Source organism: Planococcus citri, chromosome 2, assembly GCF_950023065.1.
Source record: "Planococcus citri chromosome 2, ihPlaCitr1.1, whole genome shotgun sequence".
Taxonomy (NCBI): domain Eukaryota; kingdom Metazoa; phylum Arthropoda; class Insecta; order Hemiptera; family Pseudococcidae; genus Planococcus; species Planococcus citri.
The window spans coordinates 46,926,298-46,950,973 of NC_088678.1; the positions used below are offsets into that span (position 1 = coordinate 46,926,298).

At 33.1% G+C, this 24,676-nt stretch overlaps 1 protein-coding gene across 5 annotated transcripts in view; it reads left to right on the forward strand.

The window, feature by feature from the left end:
* LOC135836127 (uncharacterized) overlaps positions 1–24,676 on the forward strand; it is a 407,464-nt gene that overhangs the window by 302,465 nt on the left and 80,323 nt on the right. For all 5 annotated transcript variants that reach the window (XM_065350756.1, XM_065350754.1, XM_065350757.1 and 2 more), the window contains one exon: positions 15,433–15,646. In XM_065350756.1, the coding sequence (XP_065206828.1) occupies positions 15,433–15,646 (214 nt within the window). The remainder of the gene's footprint in view (positions 1–15,432; positions 15,647–24,676) is intronic.

Consider the following 24,676-nt stretch of genomic DNA (forward strand, 5'->3'; position numbering starts at 1 on the left):
TTGGTTTGAGGAATTTAATATTAGCTTCAGGGCTACTTTTTTTAAAAAAATCGTCGAAAATGGTCAAATTTGAGTTTTTAGAAATTCCTCAAAAATCTAAATAAATTTGGGCAGCTGAAATGTTGGTTACTTATGTTTTTCCCAAAATTCGTAATCCTGTTCAAATCGAAGGCGAACACTTCGAGATGTTCCCTTATTAGCTTAGCTTTTCCATTTCACTAATTCTCGCCTTCCACCCCATCACCTCGCAATCTTTGTAACCTTCAGTTAAATAGGTTGCACATTGGCATTCCCGAAGGAAACACTGTTTCACCAATTCAACCTGTATTTTGACATAAATTTAAAACTCGACATGCGCCTTATTTATCTCTTTGGAAATTTATTCATTACGTTTTAATTCCGTCAGTGAAACGAAACGCTTTTCCAAATATATCTCGTGGTTATAAAATTGAAACCGTGTTTCGAACTTGACATTTTATTTGAAATTAAATAACCGAGTATAATTTATTTGGAAATGCCTTCCGATTTTAACGTGATAAAAAATACGAATCGCATTATAAAATCGTACTGATTCCCAATTGTATTAAATATGTATAAGAAAAACTAAAGAATTTGGGCGAACGCGTGCAGCAATATCATTAAGAAGCACGACAACTCCAAGTTGAAACAAAAACAGGAAAAAAATTTCATAATATACCCACTTTTTCGTATTTTCGATTTCTTTTTCCTTTGCTGGTTTGTTTGTTCGTTGGAGTTTTTTTTCCTCCTACAACAACGTTCAAACGCAATTTATTTATCAGAAATAGAAAATGATAAACGAAAGAAAAAGTGAGAGAACAAGCACGAGAAGCGAAAATATTAAATCCTAAATATAACCGTAACAGTGTTGGTAAAGTAAAAAAAAAAAAAAAAAACAATTGGAAACGACTGCAAAAAATATCGTGAATTAAAAAAAATTGGCATCTATGCGTATAGGGTGGAAAAAATTTTAAGCAATAAAATCCATTTGAAAGGGACAAAAGTAATATTTACGAATGTTCAATTCCTAGATACTACGCTACAAGCATAGATTACAACGAAAAAAAAAACGATAAAAAAAAGAAAATTGTAAAATTTTCCAAGCGTATAATTTTACACGAACGACATTTCTTTGAAATATTTTCAAAATGTTACGAAACTACGGTTCGAATGTTTTTTAAAAACGAAAAATAAACGTTGACTCGAATTTGAAAGAAGAAAAAAAATGGGGAAAAGAAAAAATACACACCGTATCAATGCGTTAAATTTATCTACTCATTTGAATTCTTTATACGTATATGAAAGTTTCAAAAGCTTATAAAAGCCAGATGCTCTTACCTTTGGTACAGTCCTCGAGTAGGTATAGCTAGGATGGGAATTTTTCTTTGATGTCATCGAGTGCAATGAAAAAGAATTATACTTATTGATTAAACTGCACTACATACGCAGATACTAGCGGTGGAGAGATTTCTCTCTCACATAAGGAGGTACAACTGCAAATACGTGGTGGTAATATACCATTCGTCGCGTACTCGTATAACGTAATCACGCGAAAGACGAATTTTTTTACGTAGAAAGTATGCCACATAAATGTAGGTAGGTACCTACCTACGTTGCACGATGTCTTATTATTTACGATGAGGATAATTATACGACGTTTTGAAAATATCAGAAAGCATGTGAAGTTCTCGTCAAAATGTAAAACGAGCATTATGAACGTAAACCGTGCTGTTCTCGGGAGTAATTACGTCGAATGCAAAGCTTTTGAAGAATCATGCACGAGACGATCCGGATAAAAGAAATAGGTTCTCTGTGTTTTAAAAATTATAATATGTATACTCGTACAACTACGTGCAAGTACGTACTATAGTTTTCAGAGTTGCTAGATGGTAATACAGGGCGTCCCATCAAACATATGCCATTAGTCAAGTTTGGATGTCAAGTATCAACAGAAATACGCGCATCGCGCCTAAAAATGCACTGGGATGCCTATTTCAAAATTTAAGGGCAGCAGCGTTGAAACACGTAATTATTTAAGAAGCCATCTTGAAAATTGAAGGAGTTTGCTAGAGGACGAACTTTGAGAAGAACGTCATAATTTTTATTTACTTACTTTATTTAACAAATTTGGCTTGATAAATAGTTATTTTGGAAAAATTTATTATGAAAGTACTATTAAAAAAATTGTTAAAATATGAAATGGGGGGGGGGGATTTACTTTCTAAAGTAAGAAATATGGCATTCTCAATAGCTAAAGTGGTTCACCTTGACTACAAAAATAGTGATACCTACCTACTGAAGATTTCTGGCTCAAAGGAGCCTCTTTGATTAACAGAAGTGAGCATGATGCAGGCAACAAAATTTGGAAAGTAAATAAAAGATTGAACATTGCGACATTTTAACCCCCCTCCTCGGCCTATTCACGATTTTTGATCAATTAACAACGATACGAAACGTTTTAGAGCTGCAGAAATCAAAGCGATGAAAAAATGTGAAACAATGAGTGAAACACTAATTGATTATTCAAATTATGGGATATGGCGAAGCTGGATGGTTGTCTAGAGCGAAAAAATTGGAGGGTGACAGTCAATTTATTGTGTTTTCAAATTCTTTAAATTAAAAAATGAGGTATCCTAACTGACAAAAATGTTTAGGCCAAAATTACAAAATAGAAAGGACGTCCAAAAATACACTGACAGACGAAATGTTTAGAGGCGGATTTGATTTTTTGATTTTTGACAAATTTTAGAAAATTCAACCTGTATAGTATCAAATTTTAAAACGAAAACTGAATGTTTCGCTGAACAATATGTACGCTAATTGACCCATTTAGAAATATTACCACCGTTAATTAATAAATATAAGTGCAGGGAATCGCAAGGAATCGAGAAAAAAATTCACAGAGTTGTAATTGTCTTAATCACACATCCCACTGTATTTTTTTGAAAACACAAAGTAACTAAATATCATTGGGTACCTAGTACCTATATTATACGTACCTACTCATGGCGATAAAATAAAATAAATTGTACATATTTATTATTTAAAAGCACAGCATAAATTTCATTCATAAAGGTCCGTTGATATTTTTACCATGATGGCAAATCTTTAGGCGATTATCAACTAGATAACGCCAGACTCCAGATTGCGTTTGTCCTCTGCCATAAGCGAAAAGGTAACTACCGCCAAGTGTTTTACACTTACATACTTTACCCATGGCATAGTCATTATCCCCTTTTCCATAGACAATCTTGCAGTCTATGAGCTCAGATGTTAATCCTGCATTACCACAAAATCCTATCTTTGCACTTGCGTTATTGCATATTCTGTCACGCTCGTCCTTAGTCATCGTGTCAACAGGTTTACTGAAAAATTTTGTTATGCTGAAAGCTGAGAAAGTTCTATAAAAATTTACATTGTAAAAAACGTCTATTCTTACCCTTTAAAAGCGTTGAATTCGGCGGGTGATAAGCTGCGGGCTGGATGGGTGATCAATTCTATTATTATAATATACAAGCACAACTGATATAAACAATTTGTAGACATTTTATTCAAATCTACTCCTGCTAGTGTAACGAAATGTGATTAGCCTGAAAGCTGCGATGTCTTCGCAAGCAGAACGTTTTTGTATAACATTAATTTTCAATTTTTCACATCATCATAATTACATAAGTACGTGCTTACATGATTCGTAGTAGGTACCAAATGTAAGTAACATTGATATTCAAACGAATGATTTTTCAATTGCTTTTTTTTAAATTATGAATTTTGTGCTAACAGACTAATGTACGTGTTTGGTTCAGTGGGATCTCCAAATTATATTAGGTAGTCCATCATAGAAACATTTAATGATGACATAATTTCATTTATTTTATAGATTTACACCAATATGATTGCACTTTGTTCTTTTTTATGGCCTCCATCATTTCTCATTAAGTGAACAAAACAATGAATGGATTTACTCACAAAAGAACTTTTACAATACCTACGTTATCACCCAGTTCAGTTGAAATTTAGCTTCTTGAATTAACCTGTCAACTATACTTTAGAACTACGAGTAGGGGAAAGTCTCCCAATAGTGCGCACTTAGTACCAAAATCGCTGTCATTCCGCCGCAAAGTTACCTAGGATCGTGATTTTTTGATATGTAGTAGCTGTATCATTCAGCTACGTAATTCCGAAGTTTCAAAATTTTTCATTGGTAACTGACTGAGAAATCCTACCTTGAGTAAAAAATGTCAAATGCGCACTATTAGGAGCCATGGGCTCCTTTAAGTGCGCAGTAGGGTTCCTAATAGTGCGCGATGTGTAAATTTACTTCAAAAAAATTAATTCTCTTGACAAAAATCACAATAATATGTTTCATTACTACAAGAACACTAAGAACAGATATAAAAAAATGAGTACTTGACAAAAATTGCAGAAATATGTTTTACTATGAGTAGGGGTTATGTGTGAGCTCATTTCTGCAAAGAAAGCCCATTGTTCAAGTATTCTTTCACTCTTAGGAATGTTTCTTCACTGAAAACTAACACCTTTTAGCCTTTTACAGGTATCTAACACTCCATTCTATCAAAACAAAAGTTAGGTAGTGAAAAACACATGTGTATTTACAGATTTTCTAGGATGCGCACTATTGGGAACCCATAGTTCAGAAATATCCTCTCTTTCTTTAAAAATTATTCTCAAGAAAACGAAAGGATGAATTTTCAAACTCTTACAACCATATTGAAGAGGATAAAATTCCCTACAAAATGATATAATATAACCTACCTCATAAATTTTTGCAATCGGACGAGATGAAAACAAATTGTTCAACTTTTCACAAAAAAAAAATTAGGTACCTATATCAGAAATCGAAAATTCACACTTTTTGACTTTGCAGTCGTAAAATTTAGCCAAATGACTTGTATGATACATCAAAATAATCGTCATGACACGCTCTTTCAAATGAACTAACTCACGAATTTTTCAGTGGTGCCAATCGCGAGATATGGCACTGCGCACTATTAGGAGACTGCGCACTTTTAGGGGACTTTCCCCTATGTACTTCTAAAGTTGATTTTTTTTATTTTTGATGAATCCTAGAATAGGGTGAAAGCAGCTCATCGGTAAACAGTTTGCGCAATACGCAGCACCTCTCTCGATAAAACAATTGAAGCTTGCAGCAAATGTTGAGTTTTTCTCTTTTCAACCTTCCTGGGGAACTAGGGAAGTACTGATTTTTTACTCGTATTTTTTGTGTTTGGTAACATTTGTCATAAAAAAGACCAAAACAAAATTCACTATTCTTTCAACACAGGAAAATCAAAAAACCAAACATTATTATTTTCATCTCGATTTAATCAAAATTTTATTCTTTTTTTTCATAAAAATTATAATGTTTTAATTTTTTTTTCAAAAATTTAAAAATAAAATTCAGCATTTTGAAATTAGATCTGGTGGTGTATTTTTCTATGCTCTTCAGGTTTTTTTTTTTTTTTTGTTGGGATATCTTTTTAGTTTTAGTTGAATAAAAGAGAGCCAAAAAATGTTTGGCTGGAGTGAAATAAAAACATGGCTCATTGGCCATACTCCCTCCTCACAAAAAATAACTCATACTATAATTCCTTTCGATTTTTCAAGCGAAAAATTTTATAGGTCCAACCTACATCTATGTTTTGGTGAACTTGTAATGTTTTCAAAAATTTCTAAGAACATTTTTAAAAGCTACTTTTTGTAGTTTTTAAAATTTTTTAGGAAGCACGGTACCGTCTTGTAACCCCAATATTGTTTCAGAGCTCGAAAAAAAAGATAACAGATTATGAAAAAATGAAGGAAATAAAGTTTTTCCAAGTTTTGGGAAATTTCAAACTCCCTTCCCTCTGCTACTTTCGTAAAAACTGACGTTTCGCCGCACAATTTGTACCTTCATTGGCCGATTTAGAAATATTACCACTGTTAGTAACTATAGGTAAACAAAATGTGCTGGAAATCGCATGGAATCGAGAAGGCACGATGCTCCCTTAAGAGGGATTTGAATTCTTGCAGTGTGCGTTTCTTTCATTGCAAAGAATCGCGATTCGAATTGCAAGAATCGGATTCTTTCTCGATTTGTTCGGCGATTCAAATCGCTCTAACTCTGGATAGTAGAATTGTGACCTATTAAAAGACTCCTAGAGTTGTAACATGCCCAGCCACACATTTAAAGATTTTGGGAAAATTTTCTAAAAAAATAGATCAAAAAAAGTATGCGCTTTTCTTGCCTATATCAAGTAACAGAATTTCTCAAAACACGGAGATATAGGTAATTGGAAAAAAATTCACAGAGTTGTAATTGTCTTAATCATACACCTCACTGTATTTTTTTTGGAAAAAATGAAATACAACTAAAATATCATTAGGTACCTAGTACCTATCCTGTACATACCTACTCATGGAATAAAATAAAATAAATCGTATTTATTATTTAAAAATACAGCATGCATTTTATTCATAAAGGTCCTTTGATATTTTTACCGCCATGGCAAACCAGAGGATTAGTGCTAGTATCAACAAAATAACGCCAAACACCATATAGCGTTTGTCCTTTGCCATAAGCGATAAAGTAACTACCGCCAAGTGTATTACATATACATACTTTACTCATGGCATGGTCATTAGCCCCTATTCCATAATGTATCTTGCAGTCTATAAGCTTAGATGTTAACCCTGAACCAACAGTAAATCCCAACTTTGCACTTGCGTTATTGCATATTCTGTCGCGCTCGTCCTTAGTCATCGTGTCTACAGGTTTACTGAAAAATTTTGTTACGCTGAAAACCTTAGAAAGTTCTATAAAAATTTACATCATAAAAAAGTCTATTCTTACCCTTGAAACACGTTGAATTCGGCAGGAGATAAGCTGCGGGCTGGATGCATGAGTAATTCTATTATTATAATGTGCAAGAAGAACAACTGATATGAACAATTTGTAGACATTTTACCCAAATCTACTCCTACGAGTGTAACAAAAAGTGATGAGCTAAAATACTGCAATGTTTCTGTAAACAGAACGTTTTTGTGTAAGATTCATTTTCAATTTTTCACATCATCATGCATGCATGCTTACATGCTTCGTAGTAGGAACCAAATGTAAATAACATCGATGTACAAAAAAATGAGTTTTTAATTGGTTTTTTTTAAATTATGAATTTTGTGCTAACAGACTAATGTACGTGTTTGGTTCAGTAGAATCTTCACATTACATTGTGTAGTCCATCATAGAAACATTTATGATGCCATAATTTCATTTATTTTATAGCTTTACACCAATATGATTTGCACGTTGTTCTTCTTTATGACCTCCATCAATTCTCATTGAGTGAACAAAACAATGAATGGATTTGATTTACTCACAAAAGAACTTTTACAATACCGCAGCACCTCTCTCAATAAAACAATTGAAGCTTGCAGCAAATGTTGAGTTTTTATATTTTCAACCTTCCTGGGGAACTGGGGAAGTACTGATTTTTATATTTTTTTATATTTGGGAACATTTGTCATAAAAAAGACTAAGACAAAATTCACTATTCTTTCAACACAGGAAAATCAAAAAACCAAAAATTCAAAAATAAAATTCAACATTTTGAGATTAGATCTGGTGTATTCTTCTATGCTCTTCAAGTTTTTTTTTTTTTGTGGTTGGGATATCTTTTTACTTAAATAGAGAAGGAGAACCGAAAAAATGTTTGGCTGGAGTGAAAAAGACACATGACCCATTGACCCTGCTCCCTCCTCACAACAAAATAACTCATACTTTAATTAATTTCGATTTTTCAAGCGAAAAGTTTTATAGATCCAACCTACATCTCTGTTTTGGTGAACTTGTAATGTTTTCAAAAATTTCAAAGAACATTTTTAAAAGCTACTTTTTGTAGTTTTTAAAATTTTTGGGAAACACAGTTCCGTCTTGTAACCCCAATATTGTTTCAGAGCTCGAAAAAAAAAGGTAACAACAGATTATGAGAAAATGAACGAAATAAAGTTTTTCCAAGTTTTGGGAAATTTCAACGTACCTCCCCTCTGCCAATTTCATGGTTGGTTTTGAACGTTCCAACTGTCTTCAAATTATACTTCAAAACAAAAACTGAATGTTTCGCTGCACAGTACATAATTATGTACCCTCATTGTCCGATTTAGAAATACCTATATTTATTACCACTGTTAACTGGCAGGTAAATAAAATATAGACGAATAACAAGAGACTCGATGAATTGAATATTGTTTAATAACTGAACTCTCAGAGAACAAAAATATACGTAATCGCATAGCAAATAAAAATCATATATCTTATCAATCTTAAAAGATAAACTGAGCTGCGCGCTCAGCTTTACGTTGGTCATTGATTTATAACACTCCCCCTCAACATAAGCTGAGCTAGCAGTCCTTCCTTAATTAATGTCCTTTTCATCCTTTCTGCCACACCATTCTGTTGTGATGTATGAGGATTATTCATGTGCATAATAATACCATTTCTATAGCAAAAATTTTGAAATTCACGTGAGGTGTATTCTGTTCCTCTATCACAATATAAGTATTTAATTTTAGTTTGAAAACGTGCTGTTACGTGAGCTTCATAATCTTTAAACTTTTCAAAAGCTTCAGATTTTGTTTTTAAAAAGAAAACGACAGTAAAATGAGAAAAATCATCTATCAACGTCATAAAATATTTATAGCTACTTTGATTTGAAAAAGGACCACATAAATCTGAATGCACAATTTCTAAAATAGAATGACTTTTATAGGTCTTTTCCTTTTTAAAAGGTAACCTGTGCTGTTTCCCTTTCAAACATGCTTCACACAGTTCATTAGAGGATTGAAATGTTTGTATTCCTTTCACCATCTTATTAGTAATTAATTTTTGTAGATAATCTTTATTTAAATGTGCTAAGCGCTTATGCCATAACTTATAAAAATCAACAGTGTGAGCATGAAGGGAATTTGAAGTGGTCTGAATTGTATGAAGCACAAATTTTATTTTATATAAATTAGTGTTTTCTAAATTATTACCTGAACAAATGCATTTTGTTTTGTTCATTATTGACACCCTTTCTGCTTCGAATACGACATGACATCCTGAACGTGTGATTTGACGGACTGACAACAAGTTGAATGGACTTTCTGGACAAAACAAGACATCTTCCAAATCACATTGAACTCCTTCGTTGCTGACGACTTTGATCGTTCCCTTTCCAATGGCAGGTAAAAAAATTCCTTTCTTGGCAACCAGGATCAGAATTGGGGATTCGAATTTTTGAAGGGTAGTGAACAATTTCTGGTCATTGGCAATATGATCTGTAGCTCCACTATCCAGGAAAAAATCGGAGGATGAAGATATTTCACCGGCCATAAAAATTGCATGTTGTATTTCAGCTGCTCCGGTTGAGGTGGAATCATGGACAAGGACATTGACATTACTGCTGCGATTACCTCGATTTTGCCAGTTGATACGATGACGACAAGCTTCTGCGGCATGACCAAAACGATTACAAAAATTGCACTGTTCCTTTTTTTTTGTTCTTCTTCAGGTTTTCGGTAGCAATTTTCACTTTTGTGATTCGTTCGAGAGCAATATTTACATTTTTCCCATTTGGCTGTAGAGTGATGATTTGGCTTCCAATTTTTTGAAAATTTGTGATTTTTCTTGGCAAAACAATTGTCAATCACATGACCCGGTTTTTTACACCATTTACAAAAACGCTGCTTCTTTCGGAAATCGGATTTGGGAACCATGAAAACTTGATTATCAGTTTTTGTCGGATTTCTTTCAGTGTCAATTTTTGAACGCACCTCGAAATCATATAATTTTGATCTGACCACCTCCATAGTTAAATCATCCGCATTCATCATAGTAATAACTTGAATGATGGATTTGTAGTCTTCAGATAAAGAATGAAGTAGCTGAATGATCGCATCTGGCTCAGATAGAATTGTACCGCAGATTTTCAATTGTCTGTTTAATTCATCAAATTCGTGAAAGTGTTTCGATAGGCTCGTACCTGGTTCCAATTTTAATTTTGACAGCTGCATTCGGATTAAATATTGATTGGTGGAACTGTGTCGTTCAAAAACGTTCATGAGTGTAGTCCAGATACCCTTTGCATAAGTTTTATCCTTGACGTATTGGATACATTCGTCTGCAATCAATTTTGCAAAAATGAAGATGACCTTCTGATTTTTCTTTTTCCAGGCGCAGTGGAAGCGTGCTGGGCCCATAACCTATAGACGAATAACAAGAGACTCGATGAATTGAATATTGTTTAATAACTGAACTCTCAGAGAACAAAAATATACGTAATCGCATAGCAAATAAAAATCATATATCTTATCAATCTTAAAAGATAAACTGAGCTGCGCGCTCAGCTTTACGTTGGTCATTGATTTATAACATAAAATGTGCAGGAAATCGCATGGAATTGAGAAGGGTTGATTCTCCCTTGAGATGGATTCGAATTCTTGCAGTGCGCGATTCTTTCACGGCAGAGAATCGTGATTCGAATCGCTTCAACGCTGGATAGTAGGATTGTGACCTGAATGAATGGAAGACTCCTAGATTTGTGTAACATGTCCATCCACACTTTTAAAGATTTTGGGGCAATTTCCTAAAAACATGAATCAGAAAGAGTATACACTTTTCTTGCTTTTGTTAAATGCATTTCTCAAAACACTACGATAGGTAACTGGAAAAAGATTCTCAGAGTTGTGATTGTATTAATCACATATCCCACTGTGTTTTTTTGAAAAAATAAAGTAACTAAAATATCATTAGGTAGGTCTAGGTACCTAGTACCTATACGCATATCTACTCATTGGGATAAAATAAAATAAATTGTATTTATTATTTAAAAGCACGGCATAAATTATACATTCATAAAGGTCCGTTGATATTTTTACTGTGATGGCATACTGCAGGAGTAATGCTAGGATCAACTAAATAACGCCAGACACCATTTAGCGTTTGTCCTTTGCCATAAGCGAAAAGGTGAGTACCGCCAAGTGTTCTACACTCACATACTTTACCCATAGCATTGTCATTAGCCCCTTTTCCATAATGTATCTTGCAGTCTATAAGCTCAGATGTTAACCCTGAACCACAATTAAAGTTTCCCATCTTTGTACATGCGTTTTTGCATATTCTGTCACGCTCGTCCTTAGTCATCGTGTCAACAGGTTTACTGAAAAGTTTTGTTACACTGAAAGATGAGAAAGTTCTATAAAAATTTACATCATAAAAATCGTCTATTCTTACCCTTGAAAAGCGTTGAATTCGGCAGGAGATAAGCTGCGGGCTGGATGCATGATTAATTCTATTATTATAATATACAAGCACAACTGATATGAACAGTTTGAAGACATTTTATCCAAATCTACTGTCTGTACGAATCTAACAAAATGTGATTAGCCTAAATATTGCAATGTCTCCTCAAGCAGCACATTTTTGTATAAAATTCATTCTCAATTTTTCATATCATCATACGTACGTGCTTACTTACATGCTTCGTATTAGGTAAGTACCAAATGTAAATAACATTGATGTACATACAAACAAATGATTAATGATTTTTTAATTGTTTTTTTTAAATTATGAATTTTGTGCTAACAGACTAATGTCCGTGTTTGCTTCAGTGAAATCTCTCCGCGTTACAATGTTTAGTCCATCATAGAAACATTTATGATGCCATAATTTCATTTATTTTACAGTTTTAAATCAATATGATTGCACTTTGTTCTTCTTTATGGCCTCCATAATGTTTCATCGAGTGAACAAAACAGTGAATGAATTTAATCACAAAAGAACTTCTACATCAGTTCGTCATCTCCCAGTTCAGTTGAAATTAGGTTGTTTAATAAACAATCGCCTACATCTTGGAACTTACCAGCTATTGTTGATAAATTCTAGAAAAAGGTGAAAGCAGCTCATTCGTAAACAGTTTACTCATTGCTCAGCATCTCTCTCAATAAAACAATTTATGCTTGCCGCAAACGTTGCGTTTTCCTCTTTTCAACTTTTCTGGAAAGGTACTGATTTTCATATTTTTTATACTTGGAAACATTTGTCATTAAAAAGACCAATTTGAAATTTTGTATTCTTTCAATACCGGAAAATCTAAATTTCTGCTGGAGAATCCAAAATGGTGCAAAACTACATACCACCAATCGAGCTTTTAGGTCTAATATTAGGTAGAACTGTAAAAATCTATATATATTAAAAGAATCGTGTAGAAAAACCTTGATAGAGTCCGCCAGCCTCTTCTACTGAACCGATTTCAACGAATTTTTTTTTAAAACGTTCCTTTTGACGTGTAGATATGTCATCAAGAAAAAAAAATTGAAAATTTTGAAATTAAGGGCCGAAAAAATTGAAAAAACACGTTTTCTATTGTGTTTAAACAATAGAATTTCGAATAGAAACCTTGATAGAGTCCGCCAGCCTTTTCTATTGAACCGATTTCGACAACATTTTTTTTAAAACGTTCCTTTTGACGTGTAGATATGTCATCAAGAAAAAAAGTCGGAAATTTTCAAATTAAGGGCCGAAAAAATTGAAAAAACACTTTCTCTATTGTGTATAAAATGCACGTTTTACAGAATACAATGCGCACGGACAACAATACACTCAGAACGTTGCTATGTGGGCGTGTTTACAGCATAGGGGTGTTGAGGAGGGAATGTTGTTGTTGTGTTGTGAGTTCCAAAAAAGCAGTTTCTCCTATAGGACTGGCATTCATTGCTATACCTACGTCTTAGTATTTCATTTTTTAAAAACTGGTATGTGGTGTCTGTTAAAATAAAAAGGAGAGGAGGCTCTGCACTTGAGATCATTTTTGGGTTAGAATTTTATTTCAACAGTACAAATTTAAATGTTTAGTGGAACTGGAACAAATGTTTGTAAAAAAGTTGAAGTGAAGATAGAGGAAGGGTTCAGTACAGTGTAGCCAGAACTCTCTCGAGAGAGGGGGCAAAACCAGATTTTTAGGCATGAAAAATCGAAATTAGAGGTAATTTTATAAAAACCCTTCGTAATGTATGGTAATTTTATGGAAATGAAGGTGCAATTACAGCTCAAGTGAAGTGAGAACAAAATTTTTTGAAAAAAATGGGTCCTCAAAAAACGAAAAAACAGTTCATTATTGCATGTATTATTTCAAATTTTCACATGCGGGGGGGGGGGCTGGGCAATGGCTTAAGTCACGTCCCGCCTATAGCTACGGGTTTCTATTCTTGGGATACAAATTTGACTACCTTACCTCAGATTTTCATTTAATAGGAATGAATTACTCCAGCATACTCCCCTACCTACTCATTTTATGTCATAATTTTACAAGAATTTCAATTATTTTTCTACCCAATTTTTACGTATAGAATTTCAGAAATTTTACTCTTAAAAAATGATGATGTCAAGTCAGTATAGGTAGTTATACCAGAGTAATTCAACACCCCAAATATAAATCTGAAGTGAATAGTCGGAAGTTTTTTTGAGAAAAAAATGTCGTTAATTCATAGAAATTGATACAAATATTGTTCAAACTTGATTTTTTTTCTTGAAAAATTTGATTTTTTTAAAAATTGTATTTTAGAACCAGAGTAGAATTCGCTATTGACATATTTTAGCTGATTTGCATATAGGAGCAGCCCGAGCGAAGTAAGGGGCATGGGGCATGAGTTGAGTTGTCAAAAAAGCAAGCCCCGAAGGGGCGAGAGGCCTGAGCGAAGCGAGGGCCAAGGCGAGCAGCACGAGCGAAGCGAGTGCGCGAGCCGTGGTGGGGTCTGGGTCGCGAAGCGACCTAGGGGGCGAAGCCCCCTAGTCAAACATTAATTTATGTATTTTTACGTATCTCAATTTAATCAAATTGTTATTCTTTTTCTTTCATAAAAATTGGCCCTAAAATGAACAATGTTTCAATTTTTTTCTCTCAAATTCAGAAATGAAATTCAGCTCTTGAAATTATAGACTTGATGGTGTATTTTTCTACGTTCTTTTGTGTGTTTTTTTTTTGACGAAAAAAATTTCTGTTGGTTGGGATATATTTTTAGTTGAATGGAGAAGGAAAGCCCAAGAAATAAAAAAATGTTTGGCTGGAGCGAAAAAGACATGCTCCCTCCTCACAGCAAATAGGTAATTCTTATTCCAATTCGTTACGATTTTTCAAGCAAAAAATTATGTAGGTTCAACCTACACCTCTATTTGGTGAACCTATAATTTTAAATTTATTGATTAATTTTCATAGTTTTCAAAATTTTTGTACCACCATCTTAATTTAGAGCTCGAAAAAAAGGTAACAACAGATTATGAGAAAAAGAATGAAATAAAGTTTTTCCAAGTTTTGAAAACTTCTAACCCCACCCCTCTGCCAAACTTATTACTGGTCCAGTACGTTTCAATTTTCATCAAATTATGGATTTTTCGATTTTTCAGACATAGGATTTCTTTAAAGTAAACAAATTTTTAATGAGTTTGACATGAATCAAAAACTGCTCCAAATGAGTGGTTCCATGGAAAAGGGGCCTTAGTCAATTTTTTCAAGCTGATTTTTACAAGTTCAAATACCTAGTCTTAGAAAATTTTTCTATAAGCAAACATTCTCCAATTCGTTTTTATGGAAGGACACTTCAATATCACTGAATATGAATTATTATTTTTTTTTATATATTCAGAATTGTAAAAATTAGAAAAACAAAAACAATTGACTAAAGCCCCTTTTCCATGGAACCCCTCAAATAAATCCCTATAATGTAAAAAAAAAAAGTAATGTTACATATTATGAGCGATTATAAATAAACCACAAAAATTCCGATTTTCGGAGCAAAACTTGATGTTTTCAAATTTTGAACGTCAAATTTAGCGTAGTCATTGGAATTTCTTGCTCACTAAAATTTGAATCTATACCTAGTTCCTTTCCTTAAATTTCAAAACTGGCTATTTGTGTTGAATAGGCAGGTAAATTTTTTTTCTGAGCTGTAAAGATTACGTCGTAATCTATACTGAAAATTTCTTTTCTATTGGGCTTCCTCTCTGATTCTGGGCTACTATAAACTAAGTGTGAGGAAGAATTCATTAGATATCTATACATAATCCTACAGTATGACATGACAGGCGTTTGATAGGACACCTTGTATGTATAATTTTCCCAAACTCGACGTTACATCAGTTTCATTACAACGCCTATGTAAGGTAGCCGGACAGGGTACGAGGTGGTAGTGCTCGAGCTCGTACTACATGTATTTGCGGCGAATCAGATAGGCAATTTTATTAACACCAAAGGAACGCGACATAAACGGCGTTATACCTGCGATCGACCGGTTATGAGATTTGAGTTTGACGTCTGAACGTGAGCGTATGGTTGAAATTGATCTTATAGCCAACTTACCAGCGCGGTATGGTTTTGCTTGCAGGTATCGTGGGTACGGCACAGAGATATCCATCTTTTAACCGTCGGAAGATATACGTACACCAGCGATCAAAGGTTTAGAGCTATAAACGACCCGCAGTCGGCCGAAAATTGGACATTAATGGTGAAGTACCCGCAGTTAAGGGATTCTGGAATATACGAATGTCAGATTAGTACAACGCCGCATATAAGCCATTTTATACACCTCAACGTAGTCGGTAAGTTATACCTAACCATTATCGAGACATTATTTATGCATAAATGAAACGATTGATAACATAAAAGGCCCGCATTAAATAACCAATATACGCCTACCGCGTAGACTACACGAAATGATTAAAGCTTTTGCTATACGTAGGTACTTTGTTTACCTATAAAAAGACCGCAACACGGTTACCAAGATTGTTTTCAATTGTATGCGTTTGGGTTTTACGAGTAGAATCAACTAACTGTTGTTCGTTGTACCTACCTACTACGTGGGTAATTTTTTAATTCACGGCTGAAATGATTAATTTTCGGAGGATGGAGGTCGTTGACTCGATGGCTCATCGAAATTCTTCACGCGATTTTAGATGACACTCTCGTGTTCGAAGAGTGCGGTTAATTTTATTTTGAAAAATTTGAAGTTCTAGCAAAAGCTTCGTACATTCTCACAATCAGTATAGCAGGTATTTTAAATACCTGCTGATTAAATTAAACCGAAGAAATGAAATAAAGTAATTTACATGGAAAGTTTTCCTTCTCTAATTTAGCGGTTGCTGATAGATAATTACTCGCAAAATGAATCAGACTGAAAGTTCAATAAAGGTACATTTACACCAAACCAAACAAACAATCATTTCACAAAAATACCAATCTTTGACTTTGGTATTTAGTTGGTTGCTTATACGCCCTTTACGAACATTATTACTTCTTGGGGCAATGACGTCAAATCACATCGCCGAAAACCAATTACAGTGGTTTAATCGCGATTATACATGGTTTATTTCAAATAAAGGTGAAAGTCTGAAGTTGAAACTTTTAACAAAATTTCACTTTCAAATGCCACTAGTCACGAAAAATACACATATACCGAATGAGCGAGTTTCTCCATCTAATTCCACTCGCATAGTGTAACTTAGTGTTAAGCTTAGAGATCTAATAATTGGGTACATTATACTTATGCTTTTTTTGACCGCGCCCATCTCGCCACCTTTTCTTAAATGATTACTGTCCCGAGCTTGTTATTTTCGTATTTATTTCAGCAATTAACGTCGAAAATTACAATCAAAACATGTAAATTAACAATTTACGTTTTCAAATGAAAATGTTTAATGACCAAAGTGTTCGCATGATTTTTACCATTAATCCACTTTCAGAGAATTCGTATACATACGTATCATGTATTTTGATTGTAATAACGTAGAACATTTTGAAATGTTATTTTTTTCTTTTTAATTCTCTAAAGCTATTACTACAACATTGAGTTATTCTCCAAGTTTCTGCAAAAAATCACGTAAGACGAGTAGGAAATGTAGCTTCGGTGCTCACAGTTGAAATATTTGGGCCTAAAGTTCCCAAAATTTCGATGCATGATTTATGAAAAAAAAATGTTGACCGATATATAAGAGCCTTCTGCTTGCTTCGTGGCTTTTAAAAGCTAGGTAGATGTGTACACTTCTCTGCCATACTCTCTAAGCTTTACTTGTTTAAACAACTAAACCTACTTAATCCTACACTTTTCCAAATAGGTAAAAATTTTCACTATAAAAATTACGTTAACACGAGGCACTCTGTAACATATTCAAAGAATTTTCGATAAAGTTATTTTATCGGAAATGCTCGCTTTAACGTTACCGTAGGCGTAAAACTTCGTTAAATTTTTCATTTACAAAACTTTTTAAAACTTTTTTTTCCCTCTAAAAACGCTGCGAGACAATGAAATCAACAGGTGATTCACCTTCGTCGGGCATGAAATTTTAATCGCAACTCGGCAACTCAAACCTACTTTACAATTTGCAGCGCGACGAAAAATACATCCGCCAGAATGTACCCGAGCGAAAAATTTTAATTAAAAATATTTTTCAACGATCAAAATATTATTCTGTCTTTTTGCGTTGATTATTTCCTCGAATTAAAAAGACGAAAAAAAAACTGCCTGCCAAGTTTTTGACATTTTACGCGCCGAGTTACCACCTTAAATTTTCATGATCGAGTAACAAAAGATTTCATTTTTTTAACCACCGCGTATGCTTCGCTGTGACAAGTCGCTAGAGAAATATTTGCTATACTTATTAATAAACATTTTTGTAACGGTGTAATTTAAAATTCCAACGTGGCTGTGGTTTTGATTAAGTTCAGTATCGACATCGAAGGCAGTAGGGCGAGAATTTATGAATGGAACGGTTTCGAGAGAAATTTTAGAAATATGTAATTCGATCGTGGGTGTGTTGTGGGCTTAAACAAAGATCGGGGATTTGAAATGTTTCAACGGTAGAGTTTCGCATTAAATGGAAATTGAAATTTTAAAATTAAGAGCTTGAAAGATGTGAATATTACAATGCATACAATAAGTGTAATTCGTAAAAATGAAAAAAAAAAACCGTAACTCGATGAAAATTTTAATGAAATGAACTTACGAAAGAAGAACACCATTTTTTGTGTTTTCAAGTTTTCAATCGTTTTCTCTTCGTTTTTGTTTGTAAAAGGTAAGACCTTGAATTTTTCTTAAGAACCGTTTTTTGCAATAAAAAATTTTTAATACCTCCATTTTTTTTCTGAAGAGCTGAGGAACCAAAACAATTGCAAGAGCAAATTCTTTTTTAAAAAAAAAAAAAAAAACATTTTTAACATGTAATAAGTAGGTAGGTAGGTAGGTAGGTAGGTATTTATTTTCTAATTCTAATGAATAAACTTTTTAAATTAGCATTCTCTGATTTGGACGAAACCAAGCAGAATGGAAAGTGTGCATTTTGAAAGTCCGCAACAAAAATTTCGAGTGTTAAAATTCGTTTTTGAAACGTTTGTGAATTTTTGAAGATTTAAAAAATTCAAAAAAAAAACTGTTCAATGGTGAACTTTTAACTTTTTTGTCAATTATTTTTCTCAAAGAATTTTCGTTTCAAAAATTTTGAAACCTTACAATTTTTTGTGTCGTAAGAAGAGAGGAGATTATGATTTCGTAGGTTGAAATTTTTCATCAAACATATTTGAGATCCTATCATATCAGTTTTTTATCAAACTGAATGCTTTGAGAAAAAAAAATTGGAAATCAACTGAATTTCATTTTCATTTCTAAAATCTAAATTACATATTTCAGAGGTTTAATTGGACAGTGGACACCTGTAAAGTTGCCCAAAAATAAATGAATATTTCACGAAAAATATAGTAGGTAGGTACCACCTTGTCCAGGTTTGCCTTTTTTTTCTTTTTTTTTAAATAGTTCGTCTACAAAATAATAGCTTATTGAATGTCAGATGCTTGGATTTAAGTATAGCTTGTGCCAATTCACGGTTAAATAATTAATCAAGTTTAAAAGTCACACCACACTCGAAAAAAAAAACAAGATAAACACTTTCAAACGGATTTTTTCATTTTTAAGTAAAACTACATGAGGAAGAAAAATTTTTAATTGTGTAACGTTAAGTTGAGAAAAAAGGGTATCTGCTGACGTCACCACAGCACAGCAGCCGGTGCATTGTTACCAAATGAAAAATTTCAATGTGTCAAGAGATAGGTACATAAATTTAAACGGTTGAAAAATATTTTAATTGGATTTCAAGAAGGCGTTTTTATTAAATTGTGTCGACTTTCTTGAAGGAATGCTTTTATTCTTAGTCAAATTAGGAAATTTGTTACTCCAAAAAATAGCAGATACATAAGCCTACCTATTTGAGAAATTTTTTGTGACCTGAATAGGTTCTATGAGTAATAAGAAATCCAAGTAGATACCTAGGTATATAAATTATTTGCAGAAGAATGAGAAATTTTATAGTGCGAAAATTGCAAAAAAAAAGTTATCTGTGGCTTATCCTAAGATATCGTGAAAATCGGTTATTTTTCTGTGTTGAAATTAAATACGTACCTTATAAGTACTTGGACGTTATTCGTGTCTATTCTTGTGGAAATATCATTTCTAGGATTTATTATATATAACTTGAGTATATATTTTTTCAAGCTTTTTTTTTTTACTTCAAATCGATTACTTTTTCAACTTGCTCAGACAAAAAAAAATGCAGGTAAATTCTCATTTTGTTTATCATGCATACGATGATATTTTCGAACAAGTGGATGAAAGAGGAATTTATAGTAAAATAAGGTAGGCTAAAGTTGGCAGGACAAAAATTTAGTTCAGCCAGATTTTTGCCCGGAGCATTTTGTATGTTTGCAAGCCTGTTTAAATACTTGTATCCGCCTCTGCGAGTACCGCTGTGAAATTACATTTACCGCTTTGCTTCTCATTGAATCCGCATAGTCTTTGTAAGCCTTTGAAGAAAAAAAGAAAATACGGTACCAGCAACGAGGCGGAGACCAAATAGCATGGCACCTACAACCGGCTCTCGGGGGGATGAACGTAAATTAAAACCGTGAACGTAACATTTGTTACATTCAAATGAATAACTAAAATGCACACATTATTTCAAGTGTAATTAAATTATTGTTGTGTAAAGAAATACTCATTTTAAAAGGCAATTTACATTCGTTAGCACGTTTTAAAATGCATTAACGGATTTGCGGTTCGGATTATTTATATCAAGTCGGAAGATAAAATAAAACATATTTAACCGTTTTATCCTGTTGGTTTTTTTTTCAGTCGTTGTGCTGTGTACTTATAGCTAAACGATCTTTTGGTTTAGCAACGTGTACACGTGAAAGTTTTAAATACAGTTGAAAGGTATATACTCGTACACGAGATTTTTACTCGAGTTAACTTACTCGTATTTTTAGTGTACGTGGATGTACGAATGAAATAAACTTGAACGTCGTCGCGTCTCATGTCTTAAGTTTTGAATAACGATAATCGTGGAAACAGTTTTAGCTTGTAATGTAAACACGATGTTCAACATGTATGAAACGAATACGAGTAGTTCAAGTAGGTGTAAATTATGAAATTTTATGCATTAGATGTTTTGAAATTTCCTAAAAATTTAAGCTGGAAAGTTATGAAAAAATTTAATTCATAAATTGCGATGTATTAAGTAATAGAGGTAATATGTATGTCGAAATAGTTCGTTTAGACTCATTTTATGAAACAAAATCTCTATGTTTCGAGATTCTTTAATTGACTCGTCTTTTTGAAAATGAATTGTTCGTCATAATTATGGTTTTCGGATCTTTTCAAGGTGTAGGCGTGATGAAGGGGAGGGGGATGAATCTAAAACTGAATGCATTTGAATAGAGAATTCAAAAATACATCAAAAATCAATTTCAGGTGGTGAATTTCGTTTTTTGATTTATGACAAATTTTTAGAAATTCTAATTATTCAAGTACCTGTTTGACATGAAAAGGATCAAAATATGACGAAATCCAGATAGAAATATGAAATTAAAATGAGATTCAAACACCAAGAAAATCTAAAAATCAGCTGATGGCAATGAACAAACTCAAAGTGATCAATCTATTTGACAGGTCAAAAATAAATCATAAACCAAATAAACAGCTTCTCAACTTAATTTTATGGTCAAATTTAAATTTCTAATTTGTCAAAAATTTAAAAATGAAATTCAAAAAATTATCTTTTGGCTGGGATGCTTCGTATGTGAAAGGTCAAATTTGAATTAGTAAAAATTCACAAAAAAATGCAAGTAAAAATTAAATTCAGTACCTGAAAACTGGCTTGTCGGTTCACTTATTTTTAAATTCTTTGATTCTTCTTGAGTGTGCGGGGGGAGGGGGCAGTTCATTCAGATCAGTGAGGTATTTAAAGTTGGCCCCAGCTTCTTCAAAAACTAAATGAGGTAACCTGACCAGTAGATGATCAGCGGGCAGTAGTTGATCACATTGCATGAAAAATGTGCAGTATTGAAAGTATTTGGAAACTAGCTTCACAAAATGTTGACAGATTTATTCTAGACCATGTTCTTACTAGTTTCACCAACTTATTTGATTGTTTTTCATACGTATCATATGAATTTTAGTGCGTTTAAGTGTCCATGTTCAAGGCATTTTAAAGATAGTGTGATTCTTGAAACATTTTTTTTAGTGAAGTGCTATCAAAATAATTATTTTACCACATAGTAAGAACAAAAATTCGAAAAAAATTTATTATGTTTCGAAAGAGAAAAGATCAGCGATACTAACTATTCATTTGAAATTTTTAAAAACACAAAATTTGTGGATAAATTCGCCACTGATCATCTAATAGACAAGAAAAATCGTTCTTAGTCAGTAGTTAATCACTGTGATTTAACAACTTAAATTCATTAAAACACCTCCGAATTCACACAAACAACTTCAACTCCAGTTATTCACATTCATATTTCTCTCTCAGTGCATATTCGCCCTTCTCTTTTATTCAAATAACATTTATCAAGTGATCAACTACTGGATTTTTGTGATCCACTACTATTTTACTTTTTGACCTTGAAATTACAAAAATGATAAGAAGAAACAACAAAATAAGTCATTTAAGCGTGGCTACGAATTATAATGAAAAAGTGATCGTATGGTGCTTTGCTCATCACCCCAAGTTTTTTTGTTTCAAAATGATAGCTACTTTTTTACAAGACTTCCACTACTAGGGTCAACTACTGGTCAGGTTACCTTGTGCGACATTTTTCTTTGACGATTGTGCGACATTTTTTTTGACGAATGTGCGACATTTTTCTTTGACTAATGTGCGACATTTTTCTTTGAGAAATATTCACATAATATGCACTTATCTACCTAGTGACCTATATTCTGTGAAAGATATGAAAAATTTAGGGTTACGTTCAACCCCCCTCCCCCCCAAGGATGAAAATATTGACTTGGGTTGGGATTGGGAGGGTAAATTCAAAAAAATTGGAAATGGTTATCTGCATCAAAACTCGCTTTTTGAATGAGTTTCGTTCAATTTGGTTAAAGTGTGGAAATCACCATCTGCTTTTTAAGAACAGTACCTAAGTTTTGAAAGATGGAAATTGAAGAAAAAATCATAATAATTAGCAGATTTATAATTATTCAAATGTTTCTAATTTTTTACTTGATTGTGCCGAAAGTGTTTGCCATTGAAAAGAATTCACCTTTTTTTTTCAAGAAATATTGATAATACCTTGTATCTTAATAATATTGTGTGAACAGACATTTATTGAAGATTAAAAAAAAATAGTGAAAATGATCAACTTTTGAACCCTTTTCCCTTTTTTTTTTTTTTTTTTTTTTTTTATAGATATTTCGCTTTATATGGTCTTTGCTGATCACATACCACAATGATGGACCTTCTTGAAAAATTTTAGATAGGTGTTTGTTATTCATGGCCTGAAAGTACCTACAATTCTATACCCAGGTTGTAATTTTTGAGTGGCGCAAGGCTGAAATTGACCAACACTAGCAACATTTTCTGATGTGAGCACAACCCATCAACCCCTTTAAAGTTCTACTCAGAGAAAGTTTATTTATTAGGGTAGCCCACACCCTGTACCTAACTACCTATACAGTATGATTTTGAAATCCCCGAATGGCGTTAGTAATAAAGTAGTATACTTCATGGCTAGATAAACGTAATAAATGGTAAATAAAGTACAAACAAGCGAACGCCAAAAAACCAAAGACCAATAAATTCTAATGTAGGTACAAGAGAATTTAATTGATAATTATAATGATCATACATTCGTCTATATTAATACGTATTGCATTTATTAGTAATTATACTTTCGTCTAGCAACGTAAAACTTTATCAACGCAGATTACGCTAATGCCCAAGTGATTCATAAAACAATTATTTCCAACTTTTCGCGTTAATACGCCATTATACACAATAAGAAAACGCACATTTATAATAATACCAAGAAATGGTTACCGCCATGCCGCCGTGAAAAAACAAAACGAGAACTGAAACATTATTAAAAGCGCATTAAAGTAGGGGCTTTGTAGCTTTGTTTTTTTTTGTTCGGCTGAAAGTCTGGTTGAAAATGAAATCGTGTCGATTTTTTTATTTTCGCATTTTCTTGTTTTTCCCCAATATCTGCAATGCGCACAGGGTAGTGGTATCCTTGGTATAAAATTTGAAAAGGAAGGGTGAAAAATATTTTTTTGTGAAAAAGGGGTGATTATTTTCTTTTTTGACTTTTTTTTCGGGAATAATTAAATATTTTCAGCGCGTGGGGTTTAAATTTTAAATTTCGGTGGTTCTGAATTCAAATATAGCACAATAATTGAAAAAAAAATCAGTTAGATAATCGAATCATTTTATAAAAATTTAGTAAATCTGGAAACAATACGAGATAATTGAACAATAATCTAATAGTGAAATAAGTTTATTGTAACGGAAAACATCGATGAGAAATTCACTCGTTAATCGAGCGATAAAATTGCAAATTGATCTGTTCTTAGGGAACCAATAGAAACGCACTCGGTGACGTGGTACAATTAAGGTACCATACGTAGGTACACGTAGATTAGCATTTGAGAACTTCCTGAACACGCACAAGACATGGTAAAGCTCACGGAAACTCATTACAACCGCGATAATTACTTTCACGGTGGTTTCCGTTCTCTATAATTATATACAGAATAGAATCTTTTCATGTTTAAATGGAAACCGTATTGTGTTAGGTTTTGAAATAGGTGTTTGTATAAAAAAGTGTCAGTCGATTTGCTAAAACGCTTTCTCGTAACGATGAACTGAGAACGCCTCTTCTACGCCTCGCTCCTAGTTGATGAAGTGAATTAATTTCCACGACTATCATTACACAATTCACGCGAGAATTTCGTTATATCGAGAATAACCGCATGCTCAAGTAATACCTACTCGTACTCGTACATGTGACGCTAAAATGCTATAAATTCACCCTTCGAAACAACGCTTTAAATTGCTTTTATTTTCATTCATCATATAAGTTATTCAGATTTTAAGCAATATGCTTGGTATACTTACGCAGCATTATCATCGCTGCATCCATCGTTTCATTTGGATTTGTTGGAACGATTAACCGATTAAGGAACACGATGAAACTTGAGCGATTGCATGCGATAATCAACCACGATGGTTCATTGAAAATGACCAGCTTTTTGCTAATACGTGTAGTTTTTCCCGGGGATTCATTTTCTTTCTTCTATATTTTTGTAT